General features: G+C 40.7%; 5 protein-coding genes across 5 annotated transcripts; 1 reads left to right on the top strand and 4 right to left on the bottom strand.

Annotated features, from left to right (window-relative positions):
* Positions 1 to 253: 253 nt before the first annotated feature.
* LSM04_008283 (uncharacterized protein) lies at positions 254 to 653 on the top strand (the record flags this gene model as incomplete). Its single annotated transcript, XM_067335006.1, has 2 exons — positions 254 to 390; positions 470 to 653. The coding sequence occupies 2 exons, from the start codon at positions 254 to 256 to the stop codon at positions 651 to 653; spliced, it is 321 nt and encodes a 106-aa protein (XP_067193984.1).
* A 2,952-nt stretch (positions 654 to 3,605) lies between these two features.
* LSM04_005936 (Sugar-phosphate isomerase) lies at positions 3,606 to 4,070 on the bottom strand (the record flags this gene model as incomplete). Its single annotated transcript, XM_067335005.1, has 1 exon — positions 3,606 to 4,070. One exon carries the CDS (start codon positions 4,068 to 4,070, stop codon positions 3,606 to 3,608), a length of 465 nt encoding a protein of 154 aa, XP_067193933.1.
* Positions 4,071 to 5,594: 1,524 nt separating this feature from the next.
* LSM04_000331 (uncharacterized protein) lies at positions 5,595 to 9,683 on the bottom strand (the record flags this gene model as incomplete). Its single annotated transcript, XM_067335004.1, has 1 exon — positions 5,595 to 9,683. The coding sequence occupies one exon, from the start codon at positions 9,681 to 9,683 to the stop codon at positions 5,595 to 5,597; it is 4,089 nt and encodes a 1,362-aa protein (XP_067193824.1).
* A 1,196-nt stretch (positions 9,684 to 10,879) lies between these two features.
* On the bottom strand, positions 10,880 to 13,051 carry LSM04_001457 (Leucine-rich repeat; the record flags this gene model as incomplete). The annotated part of the gene is made up of 1 exon (XM_067335003.1): positions 10,880 to 13,051. The coding sequence occupies one exon, from the start codon at positions 13,049 to 13,051 to the stop codon at positions 10,880 to 10,882; it is 2,172 nt and encodes a 723-aa protein (XP_067193850.1).
* A 1,088-nt stretch (positions 13,052 to 14,139) lies between these two features.
* On the bottom strand, positions 14,140 to 15,804 carry LSM04_008976 (Protein kinase domain; the record flags this gene model as incomplete). The annotated part of the gene is made up of 1 exon (XM_067335001.1): positions 14,140 to 15,804. The coding sequence occupies one exon, from the start codon at positions 15,802 to 15,804 to the stop codon at positions 14,140 to 14,142; it is 1,665 nt and encodes a 554-aa protein (XP_067193993.1).
* Positions 15,805 to 16,116: the final 312 nt, after the last annotated feature.

The following is a 16,116-nucleotide window of genomic DNA, read 5'->3' as shown; positions in this document are numbered from 1 at the left end:
ACAGCACTACGAGGAGTTCCGCAGGGTTCAGTAGTAGGACCATATCTATGTGCACCCGCTCCTCAACTTGCTCAATAAATCCGCTGATACGTCAGCGGACATGTACACTGACGACTTATCTACAATCATCAAGGGAAAGTCTCGTGAAGAGAATATCCCCAAGGCAAACTTGATCCTCCAATAACTACATGAATGGAGCTTCCAGAACGACCTGCTGGTAGATCCGTTAAAGTGCGAAGCTGCATGGTTTACAATGTCAACGCAAACTGAAGATAATCTTGATCCTGATCACAAATTTCCGCTTCTCTATGCTGGCCATGAAATACATGTATCAACTCTGGGATCTACAAATAAACCCAAACTACTAGGTATACCACTTGATCCGCGGCTGTCCTTTAATACCGCCGCAAACGCCCAAAGTGATGCAACATCAACTCGCATAACCCAATTAAAATGTGTAGCACATAAGTCAGCTGGACCTCGACCTCATGACATGCGTACCTTTTGTTATTGGATATGGTTCCTCCAAACTTCTTTATGGTAGTGAGCTCACTTGGGCACTGAGTGATGATAGTCCTAAGAATACATTTATGCGGACTCAAGCTAGCCTTGCCAAAATAGTTAGTGGTGTTCCGTCAAGGACGGATCCGTAGCCGTGCTTGAGGCGTGCAAAGAGCACAGGCGTGTCGTATAAGAAACTTCTCGAATAGAAGGAGACTGAACCGTACAGTGGTCGAATAAACGTGTAAACAGAAGCACACAGGGAGTGACGGAGAGAGTTGTTTGTATATGAATTCGATTATTTTGTAATGCTAGAATACTGTGTGAACAGTTCTTGTTTCCTTCTTCTTTTCCTTCGCTTTCTTGTATTTATGCAATTACAAAGGCTGCAAACCTCCAGCTCCTCCCAATGGGGGTTTCGACGCGCCCAGAACTCGAAAGAGACTTTTGAAAAGCTCACCCACCCACAAACAAAGTGGATTTTTTCTAATTTTAAAAAACATTTTTTCTTTTTTTTTGTAAGACGGATCTTTGAATTTTAATGTTTTTGTTCTGTTTTTCTGATCACGTCTGGGACCCTGCAAGTTACAAACCATCCCGAGGTTTGCGATAACTTAAGAGCAGCGAAGATCCCGCAAAGAGTGTTTTCATTGAGAACGAGCACCCGCATTTTCTCTTTGTGCGTTTTTTCACGTGAGGGTGTCTCTAATTTTTAAATTTACCATTAAGTAATGTTGGCCGCACTTTATGAAATAAAACGCATGAACGCCATTGAGAAAATTTTTAATTTTGTTTACCATTAAGTATTATTGAGTGTCTTTGGCGTGGAAGGGTGTGGGAGCGTTCTTTCCAACCCCGAGAGCCAAAGTACAAGCCACAGAAAGCGAGAAATATATTTAGTATTTCCCCGTTAATGATGTGTTGATGTACTGGCCTTATCGGCAAACGTTGTTTCTCAGTTTGACGTGCAGTACCACTTGTGCAAACACGTTCTTCCTTTCCTCTTCTTCTCTTCTTCTTAGTAAAACGACAAGAATCTGCTCTACACTGAAAGCCAGTATGATCCACATACGTATTCCTGCACTTTGTGCTCGTTTTGGAATCTTTGAACGAGTACGAGCATGTTGTTTTTTTTCTTGCTCTTCGCAACAATATGGATTTGACCCCAATGACACGGCCACCAACTGCGGTTCATATATATCTATATATATATATATATACCTTTTTTATTGTATTTTCATTATTATTTTTTTTATTGCCTCTCTGAGTTGCCCCAGCGGCCAAATCCAATTTCCACCATGGGAAGGGCATAGTTCTAACTATAAATCTCTCTCAGGCATGAGTCTCTCCCCAGCAGTATTCACACAAGGTTGAAAAATATATATGGAAAAGAAACCGCTCCTGAAGCACATCCTCAAGACCTCCTCAGATCAAAGCTTTGCCCCGGCACTATACGACGTTTGTAGCTTACGAACCGACAAACTCTCCATAGAAGAGGGAAATATCGCTGATTCATTCGCTTCCCCCAAAGGATTCGAGATCATAGGACCTTGGCACCACCTCTCGATGGTCAAAAGTCAGCAAGGGGATGTTGTTCCGAAGAACACATGTATCAAAAAAATAAATTTTTTGACCTGGGTTTTTAGGAGACCCCCTCCTTTAAAGAAAAAAGAAAAATAGAAATAAATTGTGGCTGTTAAAGGAGTCCACCTCCCTCAAAATTTGTTGAGTGCTTTTGGTTTCCCTGAAATAAATTCAAGTACTTAACCCTGGCACCGCGATAAGGCGGCATCTCATCACCAAGGGTATGTGCATATCAAAAAAAAGTATGGTATTAGCGTCCGCCTCCATAAACCCCTCTCCTCGTAAGTGTTTTGTTATTTCGCCAATTTTACGTAGAGAACTCTACACTTTAGTAGACTCTCTCATGATGGAGAATGGCAAGAAAAAAAAAAAACAACACAGTAATCAGCCTGCCCTTATTGCTCGGCTTAAATGTGAGTTCTGTGATAGAATAGATGAAAACCGGTGAAGTGCAGCACAACAGCATTTACACTGATACTCTCAATCCTGAAGGTCTTCGTTCTCCGGAATAGTGGACCAAGATCTCATCTTTCTTACTCAACAACCTCCTACTACATTAGAAAATTCATGGACCTATGGAAACGCCTTATCACATTATCAATGAAATGTCCTGAAACTCGGAGTACTCTTGCCGATTTACAACATACTGCAAGATCTACAAGCGTATAAAAATATTCAATGTGGCACTTTCTTCACAGCAAGAAGTTATTGACGCTATTACAAAGGTTATTTAGAGTATTCATAGAGGAAGATGGCGCTACACGCGTAGGTGATATTTAAATTAAAAAAAAAAGAGGTAAAACAGAAACAGGGTTTTTGTTTTTCACATCAAGCACCATAAATCTTCATACATAAGGGTAGTATGTATACATTTACAATGACAGAGTCAAATTGTACATGTAGACATACATCATATTAATGCATATAATCGTTTATTTCGGATTTCACTCCCAATAGGAAAAAAAAAAAACACTTCTGAGAATTATATTAAGGATTACATCGCTTTTCGTTGCGTTACTCCACACGTTACCTCTTTATTTGACTTCGTCTTTTTTTCTTTTTTTTTTGGGGGGGGGGAGGGGGGCTTTTTTAACCTCTCATTTCTTTTGTTCAATTCACCACTGAGTTGGTAACTCCATCATCACCCTCACCCTCATTATTTCAATCAGAGAAGCATACGTCTTACCAGCTTTTCCTTTATATTCGTTTTGTTTTGCTTTTCTTTCCTTCCTTTACCTTACTCCCGTTCCTTGCTTTCGTTTTATTTGTTTTTTTTCTTATTTCTCTTCCCCTCTCTATCTCACACATTTACTCAATCACTCACTCACTGCCTCCCTTTCCATTTGCTCGAGATTTCCCACACCACACAAACAAAGACACAGCTGGACTCACTCCGTCCACCCACACTCCCTATATTCTCTCAACGCCTCCGAACAAACAAGATCTTTAATATTATTAATATCAATATTCATATTCATATTCATAATATATGATTCATTTCTTCTTCTTCTCTTTACCCTTTACTTCTTTTCCTTCTTCTCCATGGCAGTCAGCTTCTGAATCCGCCGCACATGCCGCTCCTCCCCACTGAACTGTGTCTGCAGGAATGTAATGATAATCTCCCGTATCACCTCCACCCCTGTTGTCCGCTCGCCCACACACACTACATTGGCATCATTGTGCAGACGGCACATAGCGGCGGTGTAGTGATCGTGGCAGAGCGCCGCCCGCACCCCCGCCACTTTGTTCGCCGCAATGCACATTCCAATTCCGCTGCCGCACACCAACACACCGCAGTCCGCCTCGCCGCCCGCAACCATCTCCGCCACCCGCTGGGCGTAGTCGGGATAGTCAACGGAATCAGCAGACTGCGGGCCGCAGTACACAGGCGCAAACTCCTCGCCGGCCTCCTGCACGTACTGCATGAGATTTGTGCGGATGGCGTATCCCGCCTGATCTGTACCAATAGCAACCTTTCGCACCATAGTTTGTGTGGATATGCCTTTTTGTTGTTGTTTTTGAATGCTTCTTTGTTTGTTCCTGATTTGGGTTTATCCAGGAGGAAATAGTAATGTTACGATTGGTGTTATTTATTGATAGTAATTGTTGGTGGGGGGAGTTTGTAATGGAAGACAAGAGAAAGAAAAAACAGTAGAGAAACGGTAATAATATGCATTAGGGGATTACAAGGTAGTTTTTTTTTTTTTCTTTTACATTAAATTCACATATGAGTTCAGAGACTAGACAATTTGTAGCAAGGAGATGCTTAGAGGAGGCAACAGAGAAATAAAAGATCAGACAAAGACATAAATAAACAGAAGAAACAAAACTCAGACACAACGAGAAAGAGAGAGAGGGGGGGAAAGAGAAAAAGAGATGGAGACAAATAATCTCATTTGTAATGAGAGTCTCCAAATATCTACGATAACGCAAATATATTCCCCTCATATAGATCTACAAAGACCATCTTCCTCTTTCTGTGTTTTTTGTTCTTTCTCTAGCAAAGGAAGAGCCAGCAGGTACTCATCAGGAAAATTGCCTTTTTCTCTCTTTTGTTTTCTTCTTTGCAACAGGAAGGGGGAGAGGAAGGAATAAAAAAAAGGGGGAAAGGGGGGAATTCGTATAAAAACATAAAGAAAAAGAAATACTTCTGGAAGGTTTATTTTTTTTTTTTGTCTTGATAATTCAATACCTCTCCAGTTTCATTATGTTCCACTTTTTTTCTTTCTTTTCCTTTTTCTCCTTTTTTTTTCTTCTTCTTAATGAAGAGTAAGAGAGATATATAATAAAGAAAGAGAAAGAAACAGTTTACGTCTGTCTTTGTCTCCCTCTCTGTTTGTTTGTCTGACTTTCCATCCCTATAGTTTTGCCAAAGTGAATCTGTGTGGAGCATCTTTCTCTTCTCTCATAGGACTCATATTCTTTGTTTTTTTTTCCTTTGTTTTTCTACTTGTCGCAAATAGCACCGAGCTAACAACTCTTTTCTACCAAATCTCTTCTACCTGATGTTTGGCCATTATGTTCACTTCAGCTATCTACTTGTTGACATTAGTGTTGTTGATAATAATGATAGTGTGATAATGAGATGCCAGCAGCAATAGTTTATTTTCGGTTTCAATCCGTTTTCTTATCGTTTTTTTTTTTTTTTGCTGTTCTTTGTTTGTTTGTTTACTTCTTGTTTTTTTCTTTCTTCTCTTGTTGTTCTTCTGATATCTGTAAATGAACATCAATGCTACATTGCAATTATGCATTACTCTTCTCCCGTATCACACGGCGCTCTCACTTTTCGCTCACATACACACACCCAAACATGAAAAAGAAAAAAACACTAAAAAAACACTAATAAAAACACTAATAAAAACAGTTTTTAATCTTTTCTTTCCTCTTTTCTTTTTCCTTTCATTTTTTTTTTTTTTTTACAACAGCGTACTTCTTCAACAAGTAATATTTTATTCTTCCTTCCTCCTTCATCGTTTTTCCCTCAACCCCCTCCCACCCTTTCTTCCGCATTACAGAAAGTAGTCTGGAAGTATACGCATTAAATACAGAACCACGCACTTGGACTCCGCGAATGGAACCTCTGTGCAGTAGTAAAGCGTCTCCACATAACGCTGACAGGCCCCGTAGTGTCCCACCCACACACACATGAGTCGAAACATATTACGAAAGAAACAACCACCATAGCGATAGTAATACTCTTCACTTGCACTTGGCGGGGCACAATGGCCATATAAGAGAAACGAGGAACACCGCCCCGCCCCATCTCCTGCCGTGCATAAACACGAACTTCTTCTAGAAGGAATGGAAGAAGTAGCGATTTTTCCTTCTGTGCCTTCGCCTGCTTTCACGGTTCTTTCACGTTGTTGAGGTCGTCGTTTGCTGCAATGCATGGGGGCATCGCGTTCTTTTTTCCACTTCTCATATCCCGCCAACGCCTGTGGTCTTAGTTTTTTAAGAATATCATGCACAGCCTTTGCACCACCTAAACGGGCAGCACGCACAAATAATAAGACGCATGTAGTAACTACACAAAGTCGTCCTGCATTTTGAATTCTCTCTGCATTTAACGGCCCTAGCATAGCGTACACCAATTTATGTGGTTCCTGCAGTAGGGCCTTTTCAAGACCAATGAGTGAGACCAGACCGCCATTCTCTGTGCCTTCCATCTCAGGATAGAGTGGGAGGACAAGGTGTGGTGGGGGTCCAATAGGGGGTAATTCCACTTTACCCATAATAATATCGCGGTCAAAGTCATCAAAGAAGCGGGGGAATGGTCTTTCTCCAGGGAGGAGACGATGGGGAGAGCGCAGTAATATTTGTAGCATATCCCACAATGACAATAAAGGGGAAGAAGAGGAAACAGTAGAGTCCTTAGTAGTAGTAGTAGTAGTAGTAGTAGTAGTAGTAGTAGTAGTAGTAGTAGTAGTAGTAGTATTACTATTCCTATTGGAAGGAATATTAAAAGGAGAATTAGAAGAATAATTGCCAAATACTTCTTTTTCTTCTTCTCCTTTTTCTCTTTTTGCTTCTGCATGAAAGTCAACTTCTACAGATTGATTACTATCCTTTGCTCGTTTTCTCTCACTGAGAATAGTGACGAAACGTCGTGAATTTTTCCCAATATAACTAAGTCGATTAGGGTGTCCTGTTACAATATCCCCAATACGCGCAATACCATCCAGTGATTCCTTTGCATCCATCGTAAACTGTGTTACCGGTTTCCACACATAATTCATCCTTGAACGTAACCCAGGTGTTAGAGAAAGTAAAAGACTACGCACAAATAGATTTGTATCACATCCATGACGACACAAACGTCGCATAAGAACTCTTGCAAAGGGTTCATGCTCCTGACGGTCTAATGGAGGTAAACGTAGTAACTGTTCCATTTGCTCTGATGTAGGATGAAGGTGACGAGTATTTGATCCAGAAGTCGAAGAAGGGCCATTGAGATGCTGTAATGAAACGAATCCCATGACGTAATTCTGTAAAAGTGTAAGATTTTTATGGTGATAACGAATAAGTTCTCCAAGCAATGCAAAGAAACTATCAATGCGTTTAGATGGAGAAAGTGATCCACTAAGACCTGGTACATAAGTTGCATTATACACACGATGCTCAAGAATAGAACGCATGAGTACTTCGCCTAATATACTCTGTGGAGAATTTATCGCTGCTTTTTCTCGTATTGTAAAGGAAAAACAACGTAAATACCCTTCAAGAGCATGACATGCAGATGTCTCTACACAACTATCCTCATTTCGTTCAGCTAATGTCATGGCAATTTTCATTGCAAGTGGGGCAGATTGCTCAGCCGTGTCACCTTCAAGAAGCATAACGCATTCTCGTCGATCTTGTGCATTCCAAAATTCTTGTACTCCTCGCAATAATTCAAGTTTTCGAATTGTATTAGGTTCATGTTGATGAATTTTATCATCAAATCCATCACTATCATCAGAAATCCCATGATGTGAACCATGTCGCATGTACGCTTCAGTATCTTCACCTACCTGCATTACGATGGGTAGTCGTTCCCTATCGTATTCATTACTATAACTACTGTTGACATTGTTGATGTCTCTACTGTTATCATTGTTATTGTGACTGTTATTATTGTTTGTGTTGTTAGCAGTGGTAGTGTGACCAATATTGTTATTGTCGCTATTGTTATGGTGATGATCATTCTCATTATGTTGCCGTACCTCTTCCACCATCGCCCCCTCTGTATCCTCCCCACACTCACCTGATGATAAGAAACGTGGAAGTTGATGCAGTTCTGAAGACTGCCGTATATTTTCAAAATACGGTGAAAGAGAATCGTGAGAGGCACGTGACTCAAACGCGGCATCGTAAAATCTATTAGCTACTTTAATCCACTGACATTCCCGCAATGTAGACCAGACATCACCAAAAAAGAATGTTGATAACATCAAATTTAATACAAATAGTATCTCACTCTGCGCACTAACTATAATCTGTGTCCGATTTGGCATAATATGATGTCGTATAATCGGTTTGAGTGACTTCCAGAACATGGCACTTTGCTGTTGAAACGCCTCACACGCCTTTTTATCCGTAACGGGCCCAAACCCAGAGAGTAGTGGACGATTGTCATCCACTTCCGCACGTAGTGTTAGGTCCCGCATGCGCCATCGCTGTTTCGCATCCGTACATCCAACAAACCAACTAAAGTCCACATTTGATCCCACCGCGGCGGCAGAAGGCACAGAAGTGGCATCATCCTCCACCCACGCCGCTACTGTATTGCCGAGTGCCTCCTGCAGTGAAATATCTGTCATGGATGCTAATTCCTCTTCTTCTGGATCTGATGATATCACTACTGCGGCTGTTGTTGTTGTTGGTCCTCCGGTAGTGGTAGTAGTATTAGTATTATTAGTAGTATTCGTATTATTATTATTATTATTATTAGTAGTAGTAGTAGTAGTAGCGGCGGATGTTGCGACAGATGCTGTTGTGCTTACAGTAGCGAATCCACTAGATCCACGCCACTCTGTACGATCTGCAGTGTCATTTCCATTAGCGCGATTCACCATACGAGATACATTGAAGGGAAATTGAACCATATCTAAACCGCCAAATATGTTTGGTGTCATACCTCCAGCTATAGATGGCATTGGAGCGATAGCAGTAGTATACCATTCTCGGAGAAGTGGTTGCATAAAAGAACTCACAGGAGATAAGAAAGATTGATCTCCATTATATACAGGAGGCTCATCATTAGATCCACCCACTTCACATAACTTTACTAATCTCTTAACAAGTCCTTTTTCTCCTATTAACCAAAGAACATTGCTGTCAATAACACGTTGAATACGTTGAAGTGGTAAAAGTGTCTCAGGAAAAAGGAGACGTTGATGTGGACACTCACGTTGATTCAACACTACACCCGGTACTATAAGTAATGCTATAACACGACATAGAATAGCAAGAGTTGCGTCATCCTCAGTACGAATTAGCTCTTGTAGTAATGGAACTTTCGATATTTCTAACACGGGTCCAACACTAAGAACTAGATGCTCCAGCATAACCAAAGCTGCAAATCGGAGATCTGGAACTCTCGCTAACTCAAGCAATTGAAAAAAGAAACCAGGGTAGTGATCATAATAGTACCACCCCAATTCATTTTGACATACCAACAACTCTGTCAGCACACGCATTAAAGATGCAATGGCTGCAACAAATTCTCGTTGGAATGCAAAATCTTTCCCTGTAGTATTTAAATGTAGTTTTCCTTTTCTAGGATGCGTTGACACATTAACATCACATAACAGAGTGACAAACAGGTCAATACCCCCAAGGCCGACGAAATATACCAAAAGATGTGGTTTGTTTGGGTCAAAGTATGCATTACACTCCTGCAGCCATCGGTTAACTGTCACAAAATCACCCCGCTCCCATGCTCCTACGATATGCTTTAGTAAATCAAACTGCTCACCGGAGAGTGTGTTGAGTTCCCGCAGCTGCAAAGACTCCTCGTGGCTGATTTTCAGCGGGGACTGCGACCACGACAATAAAGGACGTACACACACGGGTTCTCTGCCGGACCGCTGCGCTCGCAGCGACTGAAATAACGGCATTAATCCCACTCTACTTTTTCCTTATTTTTTGTTTGTTTGTTTGTTTGTTTGTTTGTTGTTGTTTTTAATAGAAGAAGGAAGTGAGGGAAGCAAACAAAACAAAAAAAAGAACAACAACAAGAAATATTTTTTTTGTGTATCGCACTTTCAAGTAATGCGAGAAGTCAACTTTATCATCTTATTTTTGTAAAAAGAAAGAGAGAGAAAGAAAGAAAGAAAGAATAGGAGGGAAAAGAAGAACAAGAGGAGGAAACGGAAAAGGAATAGAAGAAGAAAAATAGGGAAAGGGGGCACACAAGTGGGTGATGGAGAGAAAATAAAAGAGAATTGAATTTGAAAAACAGAAGGAAGAAAGAAGAATGACCACAGAAAAAAAAATCAATACTAATAGTAACAATAACAACAATAAAAGATACAATGAAAGAGAAACAATGAAAATGAAAAAAATAAAGAAAACTTCAAAGAAAAAAGGCAAGAATTTTGAACAATTTGGGGATAACAGATGTGGCATACCTCAAGAAGTTGTTTCGCAAATCAACTAACAAAAAAAAGACTACAACAGAGATTTTGCGAAGAAAGTATTTTATCTCAGGCCCCTTAGTCAGTCTAATGAATAAGTACCATATAAATAGAGATAGAAGGTTCCCCAATCAAGCAGCTAACCTTGAGAACATAATTCAGGGATACCTTCGTTCCAACTCTTTTCTTCTCTTTTTCTGCAACCCCAATGAAGATACCACACACGCCATTTTCCTTTTCTCCCAATAAACTCATTTCCAATTATTTCTCTTACTCCTTTCTCTCTTTTTTTTTTCTTCATGTATTTTTTTTTTAATTTCCTTCTTTCCTTTACCTTTCGCTCTACCACCGCAAATATTCAGCTATTTCCTTTGCAAACTAGTGAGCTCGTACGTTCATACCCATGCATAAATATCCACTCAATTTTAACTATATTTCTCTACTTTATTTCACTCACACCAACTTCCTCCCTCTTCCCACGCTACTTTTTTTGTAGTATTGTTTTTCTTCAAATCCTTTTTGCTTCCGATTTATTTTTTTTTTTTGTTTTTCTCCTCGCTTAGAATATTCTTTTTCCTTTTAGTCTACTCTTAAGATCCATTTACAATAGATCTTTTTACTTGCCTGTTTGTTTGTTTTTTTTTTCGTTCCTTTCTCTTGTTCAAAAACAAAAATGCCTAGGCGTGCACTGACCCCTTTCGCCGTGGCGGGTTATTGTCCTTTGATGGCGCAGGCCCAAGGTGCGGGCGGTAGTCCACACTCGGCCGCGTCGATGTCTGCAGCGTCACTTCCGCCGGCTTCTTCTCCGATGGAATTTCCTGCGGCTCCACCGGCGGCTCCGACCGCTCCGTGCGGGTGTTCACAACTTGGGGGAAATCCGCCGGCCCCCCGCAAGTGCCGCTGCTGTTGAGACTGAGACTGCGGGCATTCGCCACGCCTGCTCCTCTGTCAGGGATGCTGTTGTGTTCGTATCCGTGCAGAGACGCAAGCCCACTTCGTTGACGCGGGGGTGTTTGCTCTTTTTGGTGTAACTGTTTATTATGATGACGATGAAAACCAGACGGTGTAGTGGAACGATTATTATTATTATTATTATTATTATTATTATTATTATTATTATTATTATTATTATTATTATTATTATGCGAGCCATTTTCAGGAACTCGATAGCCATCCTTTGTGGGAGTATGACTCAAATCACCATGATTCATAGAATCATCATTGGACTGATCTTGACGTTTTCTAGTATTGATATCGTGTCCGACTTGGGAGGATCTTCCTCGATCAGCAAAACCCGACGGACTGCATCCACAGAAACATTCTTTTCTTCTCTCAAGTGCAGCAATACGTGATTCATAAAACCGTTGCTTCTGCTTCATATCAGTGATTTCATTTCGTAATTGCTCAATAATTTGTCTCATTGACTCATTTACTTGAAGATCAGACTGTGAGAGAGAACGTCTTCGTATTCGCATCTCCCCTCCCACCTCACGTGAGGCACTTCTTTCCTTTTGGTAGTTATTCCTCTCTTTTACTGAACTAGGAGATGCCGTGTGAGTTTGTTCATGCTGTGGGAAGCAGTATACCTGCTCTGGTAAAGCCCGAGAGGAGTGTCGTGAGTGGGAATCTGAGTCTTTACGAGATAATGAACGTTCCGTTGCTTTACGTTGTGAAGGACTCCCTGTGCGTGAGTGCGGTCCTCTTGAGGAAGCGCGAGAAAGACGTCGTGATTGCGCCCGAGAAAGACGTCGAAGACTTGTTGTTGCAGCAGATGCATCACGATCATCCGGTCCAACATAAATGGGATGTTGACCATGTTCCTCCCTCTCCATATTACCCTCATCAATTTTTCCCGCAATAGGTTGACAAGCATCTGTTACAATAGCCACCACAGTATTATTTGTTTTTTGAATATTGCTAATAAGGTCCCATGTATCTTCTGGATGCAGTTTCCATCCAAAAATATCCAGTAAAAGCATAGTACGATTAGACGCTAATGCAGATAGTACAAGAGCAGCAACTTCTGGTTCTGGATTCATAAAACCAAGGAAAAGTTGAATAAGTGAAGTATTGCGTCGAATTACATCAGCATACATTTCAATAGTTTCACTGTCAAAAGGATTGTGGCGTAAATTCAAACGTTGGATATTACATGTACTTGTCATAAGGGATCGTGCTAATTCTTTACCCCCATCAGGACCAATACGATTAGCCGTAAGATCAAGTGTGGATAAGTTTATGGTAACGGGAATACATTGTGCAAGATGTGCTGCCCCAGCGTCTCGTATGGCGTTATACCCTAGATGCAAATGCTTTAATTTTCCTGCATCACGGATAGCCTGTCCCAAGTACATTGCAGCATCTGCTTCAATCTTATTATTGTGAAATGATAGCTCCACAATATCACATGACTCATTCGCCAGTGCAGTGGCGATGGGAATAACCCCAAGCTTCGTAATCTCATTCTCAGATAGATCTAACACCTTCAGTCCACATCCCCCACGTGAGAGGGTGTGTCCAATGGCGACGGCCGCCTGATCCTTCAGTTTATTTCTCCCCAGCCGCAGTTCACGTATGAGTCCGGGGTTCTCCTCAATAGCGCCGAGAAGGGCCTGCAGTCCCGGTAGTCCAAAGGCGTTATTCTCCAAGTTGAGGGAGCGCAGCGGGTGAGAGGAAATGCTGAGGGCCTCCGCAATACACGCCATATCCACATCGTTAAGTGGCACAGCGCGATCGGCGAGATGGACGCTGCGTTCATTGTTATTCAGGGCGTACACTAACTCCACCGCACACTCCGCATGGGCCTCTTTACAGGCCGCCATATACACCTCCGCAGCCTCTGAGTGCATCGTCTCTGTTACTGGAAGTAATATATATATGTATACTGATATATTTATATTGAGAGAAAAAGTGTGTGTTCGTGTCTTTGTGCTGGACCTCTAAGATGATAGATATCTCTCGCTTTCGTCTTTTCTCGAACACGGTATCAATGTCGATTATATATATTAGACAAATCTAACTATTTCTCTCTTTCTATGCGTTGGCACTTGCCGCGGCTACTTTTACTATTAATAAGACTGCTGCTGCTGCTGCTGCTTGGTACAAAGCTCTTGGCGTCACTTCCACTCCCCAGTGGTAATCAGGCTGAGAAAAGGCAAAAAGTAGGGGGGAAAAAATTAAATAAATAAATAGACCAAAAATGAAAATATACAATAAAAATTAAAGAGTGATGGAATCATCACCAGAAGCAAGAGCAAAGAAGAGGAAAGAATGGAAAAAAAAGAAAAAAAAACGAAGGGAATGAAATCAATGACAAAATATAATAATAATAATAATAATAATAATAATAATAATAATAATAATAATAATGTCATTATTATTACTATTATTATTATAACAGTAAAGAAAATTCAGATCAAAGGTTACTCGTAGTGATATCAAACGTGCTGATATCCCCACCTATACCCATTGATCATCATTTCTCATTTCTTTTACCCATCTTTGTCGAACCGTCACGTTCTCATGATCTCTCCATAAACTCTGAAACTGAATCAGAATCATGCATTTGAAGCAAAGCAACCCCTCGTGCACAGTTTCCAGAGGCTCACATAAAAAAAAAAAAGATTTGAAACACAGACTCTAAAGAGAAAAAAAAGGTACAAAAAAAAAACAACGAAGCACGTAAAAAATTTTCTTAACGCAAAAGAAAAAGAAAAACCGCTAAACACTTCATGTGACTAAAGTTGACGAGACATCTTCCCATATCATACTTGAAAAAAAAACATGTGGCACTAGATTTAATTGCATTTTTTGGTACAAAATCGCTCACATTTTACCTTGATTCGACGCTGTTTTGATTTGTTTTGTTTTTTGGGGGGTGGAGTGGAGGGGAGGGGAGGTAACAAATTCTTTTCTTGTGTGTTGTTGTTTGCTCCACTCATTTCTGCTCCTTCTCCTCCTTCTTTTCTTCTCTCTCTCCTTTTTTTCCTCGTCGCGCTATTATTGGTAATTGATCTGGACCCGTAGAAGAGGCTCTTCCCGGCACCATTCGATTTCTCCACGCCGACTCATCAATTGCCTTTTCCACTGAAGCAAACATTTGCCGCACTCGTGCCCCAAGGAAGTGATGACGCAAAAGATCTACTTCAGACTTCTGCGATGGCCGTTCATGCGGTGGAACCAGCAGATCCTCCACTGTGGCACGAATAAGTGATGGGACAGGAAGATCATTAAATTCTACATCAAACAAAAAACGCATACCACCTACAATGACCAAAGCTGTACAGAAGAGAAAAAAATTTACCATGACCCTCAAGGTACACATGAAGTCGTGACTATGTGTAACCGGGGAATCATCTTGACTCATTATAGAAGAATCAGAAGAAGCTATGGATGAGCTTACACTGCTGTTTAGTGTAAATGAAGCAGCGCCAATACTGTTACTGTTACTCCGAATTCCATATTGGCTGGAATCACAATTAGAGTGACGTTCTTCCCCTACACGTTCAGTAGCATCACTGCTTGTACCATTTGAATCCGTATCACTGTCTTCATTCAAGTCATCATATTCATCAGGAATATTTTTATAATTTAGTGCTTTATATAAGGCAGGGCATGAACGAAATTGACGCGTTGATAAATCCGCATCATCTTCCTTTAACATTTTTGCAAAAGGTGACCGCACAAGGTATGATCTTTCTAACGCATGTTTTCCACCTTTATCCATTTCTGAAATACTCTCTGAAGCAGTCATGCAATGGGGTACAGAACCTATACTATCATTACCTCCCAATACCCAAACATGACGCAGTAATTTCCTCACAGACCACCGCTTAGATGGAGCAGGTTGTAACATAACAGAGAAAAGGTGTTCTAAATCTGGTGAAACAGGAGATGGAAAAGAGTACTTTCCTGACATTATAGATTCTACAAGAGTGTCTACATTCTTTTCATCACCTTTAAATGGATGTTCACCAAACAGCATAACATAAAGTGTTACACCAGCAGCCCAAACATCAACTTTACGACCATCGTATTCGGGAGATCGCACTAACAACTCTGGAGCACAGTACTTCAGTGTTCCACATGGTCGATGTAGTAAACGACCGGGCGGTGCACAGCATGCAAATCCAAAGTCTGATATCATTAATTGTGTGCGTTCCTTACTTAGTAGTAAATTCTCTGGTTTAATATCACGATGAACAACGTTAGCTTGATGAATTCTTTCTAGACCATTAAGTAGTTGCCGAAAGAGTCTGCGAGTCCACTGTGATGATGCCGTGAGACGTGTCTCTCGAATAAAGTCTAGCAGTGTTCCCCCTTCAACGTAATCCATTACAAGATAATAATTCCGCGCTGACACAAGTTTATCTACCAAATTCACTACATATTTGGATGATCCCACTACTTCCATAGAATTGATCTCCCGCACTAGAGCACCCCGCATATTGTTTGCCTCAGCAAGTGCCTTATTCACTACCTTCACAGCATAGACCTTGCCAGTGCTGATTTCCTGACATCGGTATACAGTACTAAACGCACCCCTTGCAATTGGACATTCAATCCTATATCTGTGGTCTCCAACAATCTTTCCTACAGACATTAAATAAATAAATAAATAAATAAATATGCATATAATTGGTTGAATCCTTCAATAAACGAGCAAATAAATATATTATTTTCTCGTTTATTTCCCCCTGGGTTCTCTTTGAATTATTTTATTTTTGTTCCTCCCTTTTCCTTTTCCTTTTCCTTTACTTTTTCTTAATTTGTTTATTTTTTCTTCCTTTTGGTACTCGTCTGTGGATTCCCTACAGTACCCTGCTGACAATGACAACTGTTCAATACTCGCGAAGAGCAAAACAGTACCCAGAGGAAATGGTACCACAGTTAAATGTACTTTTTGTATTATATT

Source organism: Trypanosoma melophagium, assembly GCF_022059095.1.
Source record: "Trypanosoma melophagium isolate St. Kilda chromosome Unknown ctg14segment1, whole genome shotgun sequence".
NCBI lineage: Eukaryota > Euglenozoa > Kinetoplastea > Trypanosomatida > Trypanosomatidae > Trypanosoma > Trypanosoma melophagium.
The sequence above is the reverse complement of the archived record's forward strand: the minus strand, read 5'-3'. Positions and strand labels throughout refer to the sequence as shown.